Source organism: Fukomys damarensis, unplaced genomic scaffold (genome assembly GCF_012274545.1).
Source record: "Fukomys damarensis isolate Sample0158 unplaced genomic scaffold, DMR_v1.0_HiC HiC_scaffold_36, whole genome shotgun sequence".
In the NCBI taxonomy this organism is placed as follows: domain Eukaryota; kingdom Metazoa; phylum Chordata; class Mammalia; order Rodentia; family Bathyergidae; genus Fukomys; species Fukomys damarensis.
Window position 1 is genome coordinate 45,241,566 of NW_022900948.1, and position 6,612 is coordinate 45,248,177.

Sequence of the window (6,612 nt, forward strand, 5' to 3'; positions counted from 1 at the left end):
CTGGGGCTGGTGTCAGAGCAGGGACACGGCTCCCGCCCCGAGGAGCTGAGGCACAGGGTGACGCGGAACAGGGCTGGGCAGGGTGCTCAGGACTCGGGAAGGTGGCAGCGGCCCCGTGTGGGCAGCTCCTCGTCGGCCAGCTTGGGGCAGGGCTGGGAGGAGCTCCGCGGATAGCCTCTGAGTCCTGGAGGGAGGCACTGAGGCAGAGCTGGGGACAGAGGGCGGCGGCCTCTGGCCCTCCCACCCTGGGTTTGCCTCCGAGGTGCACTGGTCTGTGCCCCGGGCCTGGGTTCCGCCTGCCACCCCAGGCACAGGGCCTTTGACACCAGCAGACTGAGGGCAGGACCCAAGCCTGAGCCTGGCTCCGGGGCTGGTGGCCGAGGAGGTAGCCTGTGGGCCAGACGGCAGCAGCCTGCACCTGCCCGGGCTGTGGGTGTGGCGCCCTCACCTGGATGAGGTGGCTCTGGTCGCTCTGCAGGGCGCTGAGGCCCTGCCCCAACTCGCCGTGGTCCTTGTGCAGCCCGGTGCACTCAGCCTGCAGCTCTGAGGCCCGGGCCAGCAGCCGGGACAGCTGGTCAGCCATGGTGTCCAGCAGCTCCCGCTCCGGGGCTCCATCCAGCGCCGGCTGGGCGCGGTGCTCGGCCAGGGCCCGCAGCACAGAGGCCTGGGCCCCCTCCAGGCGCGAGAAGCCGTCTGTGAGGTCAGGGCAGCGCGGGTCGATGAGGACGCTCAGGTGCGAGCTGTCGGCCCTCTCCACGGTGACCAGTGCGCTGTTGGCCCCCGCCGGCCCCGTGCTCACGATGGGTGGCAGTGCCGTGCCCGCCACGTGCATGTGGTTCAGGAAGAACACGGTGCTGGTGACAGCCACGGCCAGCAGGACGGCCAGGGACAGCAGCACGGTACACAGGACGCAGCTGCAGCTCGGCCGCTGCAGGGAGCCAGGAAGCAGGGACCGGACAGAGGGACAGACAGGAGAGAGAAGGGTAAGCGTCAGCGACAGAGCGAGGCGGGCAGGAGACCCAGAAGAGGCCCAGGGACGGACGGGCCGAGACGCAAAGGGTGCCGTCGAGAAAGGAGAGTAGGGCACCTCTGTTCTGCCCTCAGGCCCTAATCCCTAATCCAGGTGGGGCTAGAGCTCAGATTCATTCCCACTCCCGGCTACTCCAGAGGCTGAGGCGGCAGGAGGGCAAGTTTGAGGCCAACCTGGGCAACCTCGTGAGACCTATCTCAAAATAAAAAGAGCTGGGGGTGGAACTCAGGGGTGAGCACTTGGCCAGCATGCACGAGGGCCTGGGTTCCATCCCGAGCATCAGAAAAATAATGTCCCTCCCTACAGCCCCCAGGTCTGGGCTCAGGTGACCTCCAGCGAGAGCTTCCATTGCCCACCGTAACTGGGGCAACAACGATCCCCTGTCTCTGTGCACAGCTACCTGGGGGCGGACTGGAGGGGGAGGAAGGGAAGATGTGCCCCGTACAATACCAGGAACTCGCTGCAAATGCACTGAGAAAGTGCTCTTTATTTGGTTCGGTACCAGGACTGAACTCAGGACCTTGCACTTGCAAGGTAGGTGGCAGCACTGAGCTAAATCCCCGGCCCTGAGAAAATGTTGTGACAAATGGGCACGAAGGCCCCTTCCAACCCGCAGCACCCACCTCCCCTGCGCCGTGGCCGCTGTCTGTCCCACCCTCGCGGCCCCTCGCCCTTCCTCTCCTCACTCCACAGAGCAGGTCCCGGGCAGGTCCCAGGGGCAGGGTGGGCACGGGGGTCCAGCAACAGGAGCCGGCTTGTAATTAAAAACCAAACGCAGCACCACGACTCTGCAGCAATGAAGGCTCGAGGGGCCCAGGTTCGCCACACCACGTTACTCGCCTCTGCTGCTGTTTCACACCCGAGAAAAGGAGAGGCCCAGAGAGGGCAAGGGGCTCGCCCAGAGTCACACAGCAAATTAGAAACAGAGCTCAGCCTGCACTCAGGGCTCCTGCTTCTCCCAGGAAGGCACCTCCTGCTACCCACTGCCTCAACATCACACGCTCCCCCCAAGCTCCCGACCTTCTGAGTCCAAGGTGTCTCTGGAAATGACTAGTGTATTAACGCGTTTGGAACCGTGCCTGGCACCTTGGGCTTCTGAAATAAACACGAGCGGCTTTCGTTATCCGTGATCCGCCCGGGCGCTGCTGCGGTCGCTTCTCTGTCCCCCCAGCTGCCCTACACTGCACGTTTGTTCTTCTCTTTTTCTCCCAGTACTGGGATGGAACCCAGGCCCTTCCCGCTGAGCTATATTCCCAGACCTCTTTAAAATGTTTCATTTGCGGCACAGTCTTACTAAGCCACAGGTTGCCCGGGCTGGATTCTACTTTGCAATCCTCCTGCCTCAGCCTCCCAGAGTTCTGTCTCTTACCTTGTAACACTGCTGGCCCTGCAGGGCCTCCTCTGGCAACAGTAACTGACAGCTCGCCTTCTCGCTGGGTGATACACAAAACATCCCCTGTCTTAACTCTAAGAAAAGCCTGAGAGCAAACAGCTGTTCCTTCAAATGCTAGAGGCTGACTCTCCAGGGGGTGGGCAGGGTGAGGTGCAGGCCACAAGCAGACCCTGCCAAAGGGACCTGTTTGTTCTCAAGAGGAGGGCCACAGCGCCCCCACCTGTCCCTGCCCCACACGGGGACCTGGCACCATGCAGCCTGAGGGCCGGGGGAGGCAGAGAGGGGGACAGAATGACAGACAGACAGGGAGCAAGGAGGAGCAGTGGGCGAGGCCGGTTCCAGGACAGTGCTGGCCAGGAGGGGACGGGGTGGGGGCTGCCCGCTATGCCTGAGGTGGGGCCACCCCTGGCTGCATGGCACAGAAGGAGGAGACCTCCAGGCCGTGGACAGCCCCCGGCCACCGCCGGTCCTCACCACTGTCACTGACCCTTGGGCGTGAGTCCAAACCTCTGATACCGGCTAGTGCTACAATGAGGAAACTGAGGCTCAGAGAGCAAAAACAGCCCAGAGTCGCACTGGGGATGGGCAGGGGAGGCACGCAAGAAGCCAGGACAGGTGACTCTGGAATCACAGGGACGCTGGGCCCGCTGGCCGAGCCACCCTCGGTGCTCCAGCCCCACGGACAGAGCTGTGTCGGCACGGGAGTCCCTGTCGCACCCTCAGCAGGGCTCACACAGACCCTGCCCCAAGCAGCAGGAGCTGTGACATCAGTCTGTGTGGCGCTGAGGTCCCGGTCCCTGGGGGCAGCCTCCCCCCCCCAGGACATGGAGCAGGAGGGGCTGGGACCTGAGGGCTCCCTGGAGGCAGGGGACATCGGGGCCTGGAGCAGAAGCAAGGCACCGGCAGAGGAGAATTAGTCTTCTGAGATCGGCCTTCAGGAGGAAGAGCTGCGCTTTTACAGGCTGTGGCTTACGTGCCTTGCAAGGAAATCAGCGAGATAATAGGGGCTGTGGCTGCGGACGGGCGCCCTCGGGACCGGGGCTTACTGCCAGCCTCCAGCCATGGTGGAGTGGGGTGCACACCCCGCTAAGAGGAGCCAGGAGCCCGGCTCCTGAGACCCAGGTTTGAAGCCACTTCTGCCACTGACGAGCTCCCAGCTGGCTGGATGCGGCTTGGCTCTCAGCCTGAGCCCCTGGAAGATGGCAGAGCCCCACCCCAGCCCCTGGGGCTCCATCGTGTCCCCCACACGCCCACACTGCTGCTGGCCTGGGCAGATGGCTCCCATAGGGCCTGAACTCTGAGCCCCCGGCCTGTGGGTGACAGCTGTGTTTTCCCCCAATTCCAGGGTCCCCAAGACTCAGGGGGTGCGGGCTGCTGTGAGATCGGAGCTACTGTCCTGCTGGATGTAATCAACAGAGCTCAGACTGAGGGACACTGGGAACCTCGGGGGTCCCAGCAGGGCCTGGTACCAGGAGAGAGCAGGGGTGGCACTGCCCTCCTGGGCCCCCAGCTCTCACCCGAAGCTCGGCTCTGCCAGGCCGAATACACAGCTGGCACACTCGGGTCCCTCCCCAGGGACCTGGGGTCAGAACCAGCAGGAGGAGGGGGTCCTTGGTGCCCCCAAGTCCCTGATTTTACCATCCTCCCTCCTGAGGCAGCCCCCTGCTCTAAACCCCAGGATCAAGAACAAGGCCCACAGCTTTGGCTCCATCGAAGCTTGTGGTGACACCAGACTGCGGGTCCCCAGAGCCCCCAGAACCCCCAGGCACGGGCTGTTCCTCCCAGGGCCCAGTAAAGAGCCACCCAGTGAAAGAAACGTGTGTCAAGGATGGAGGTCAGACGCCAGGAAGCACTTCCCAGCCTGAGTCTCTCCAGGACTCATCTAGGGGGCCCCACAGGGATGGGCTGACCTTGCGGTGGGGGGTAAGGCCCGCCCCTCCGGAGGAGGCAGCTTCGGGGTGACTGCGGGCCATGTTCCAGGATGAGAAAACCCAACTCTGTTTCTAGCTCCGTTCATCCCAGCTGCTCCAACTTCCTGCAAACACCTGTCCACCGCTTCTCCCTGTGCCAAGGATGACAATCCCTTCCTGTCCTCCTTGGGGGGACACAAGACGCACTGACAAAGTCCAAGCAGGCGAGTGTCCAAAGTCACCCAGCAGTGCAGGGATGACGCACACAGGGCTGGGACCCAGGCAGACCCAGGAGCGGGACAATGTCACCCTCGGTGACATCAGTTCCTGCGGGAGGCAGCCCTGCTGCCCCTCAACTCCCCAGACACGGGTTCCGGCCCGCTCCACGCCCCAGCCTCGAGCCCTGATGTGAGGGGTGGTAATCATCCCACCGCCAACCTCCAGGGCATCGTCACCACACAAAGAGGGTCGTGGGCACCAGACGGGTGCCCAGGGCTGGCCTGGTGCCCTGGAGGAAGCGCCCCTTCCCATACCTTGGCCAATCCTGGGTGGGCAGAGGGGGCGTCAGGACCCAGTGACCATGAGAGGGGACCGACTGTGCTGAGAACCAGCCTCCGGTGGGTGCTTGGGGCTTTACAGTGTGCAAAACACACCTGGGCTTTCCCTCTGCTCATGACAGCCCTGCGAAGAGGACGAGGCAGGAATGGCAGCTCCCATGTTCATGATGGGAAAACCCAGGCCCAGAGAGGGGGAGGAACTTTCGCAGGGACACACAGCAAGGGGGGCAAGAAAGGGCAGCCAGAGGGCGAGGAGCTCCAGGGAACCAGCCAAGGCCTGGTCACTGTCTGCAGCCTCAGAGAGGAACAGAGCTGGCAGGGACACCTGGCCCACACTCTGTCACCATGGGGAGCATTGGACCTGAGCGGGGTGGCTCCCACCCAGTCCAGGACATCGCGAGGCTGTCTTAGAAGCTGCTGCCGCCCCCCTTGCTGGCTTGGCTCCGCCCTCCTCCCGGAGACCCTTTCTGCAGCAGCTTCAAGCAGCCCCATGAGCAAACTGGAGCAAACCGGAGCAAACCGGGGAGGCATGCAGGGGCCTGGGAGGTGTGCGTCTCCCAAGGGGCTCCCACTGGAGGAGGGGCTTGGGGCTGCGGCCAAAGCAGTGAGATAAGGGTGCAGAGGGCCAGCACTTAGAGAGGCAGCCACTGGCATCGGGGAGGTTTCCTGGAGGAGGGGCCCCATCTGAGTTGATTTTTTTTTTTTTTTGTGGTACTGAGAATTGAACCTAGGTTCTCATGCATGCTGGCTAAGCCTTCTGTCACTGAGCTACACCCTGGTCCCTTTGTAATTTAATTAATTTATTTATTCATTTTGGTTTTTTTGAGATGGGGTCTCACTATGTAGTGAGACTGACCTGGAACTCACTATGTAGCTCAGGCTGGTCTCGAACTCACAGTGATCCTCCTGCCTCAGCCTCCTGAGTGCTGGGATGACAGGCATGCGCCACCACGCTCAGCCCCCTTTTTAATTTTAATTAAATTCAGTTAATTTATTTAGAGGCAGGGTCTCACTATGTAGTTCATGGGGGCCTCAAGCCTGGCAATCCTCCTGCCTCAGCCTCCTGAGTGCTCCCGTTACAGGTGTGTACCAGCACACCTGGCTTGAGCTGGGTTTTGAAGAACACCCCAGGTATCCCCAAAGGAAGAGGGGTACATGCATTTGTGCATGGGTTTGGGGAACCTGGACCAGCACACATCTGTGTGGAGAACCGGCCAGGCCAGGGATGGACCTGGGGGACAAGTCCTGAAGGTCGGATGGCTGGTGCTGAGGAGGAGGAGGAGGAGGAGGTTAGATCCCAGCAGGAAGGGCCAGGTATCCAGTGGGGAAAGGTCGAAAAGGAGGCACAGTCACCTGGGTCCGAACCCCCCCCCCACGCCCCCGCTCCCCCTTGCAGTGTGACTCGGCGGTTCCGCCCCCTGTCCGATCCGCTGAGGAGTCCGCGCCAAATGGAAAAGGCTTCTTTGCAAACTGTAGAGCGGCCCCAGCCACTGAGCTGCTCCACAAAGAGCAGGCTGCCAAGGCCCGCCCCTGCCGCCCCCCGCCGGAGCTGCAAACTCAACTGTTCCTTCCCCAATGACATCTGTCTGGGAGAAATTTAAAATTTAAAATTTAAAACGAACAGCCGCATGATCTCCTCTCCTTGGCGAGGAGCCTCCTCCGCCGCCGCCTGTCCTGGTCCCTTTGCGGCCCGGCCTGGGGCAGCCCCGGGGCTGACTCCGC

General features: G+C 62.3%; 1 protein-coding gene across 1 annotated transcript in view; it reads right to left on the reverse strand.

Annotated features, from left to right (window-relative positions):
• The window catches only part of Fibcd1 (fibrinogen C domain containing 1), a gene marked incomplete at its 3' end in the record, with an annotated part of 18,804 nt that extends 13,481 nt beyond the window's left edge, over window positions 1-5,323 (reverse strand). The window contains exons 1-3 of the mRNA XM_010627371.1: window positions 4,867-5,323; window positions 4,334-4,485; window positions 449-928 (exon numbers count right to left, since the gene is read on the reverse strand). Coding sequence (XP_010625673.1) covers window positions 449-928; window positions 4,334-4,396 — 543 coding nt within the window. The remainder of the gene's footprint in view (window positions 1-448; window positions 929-4,333; window positions 4,486-4,866) is intronic.
• Between the last annotated feature and the right edge of the window lie 1,289 nt (window positions 5,324-6,612).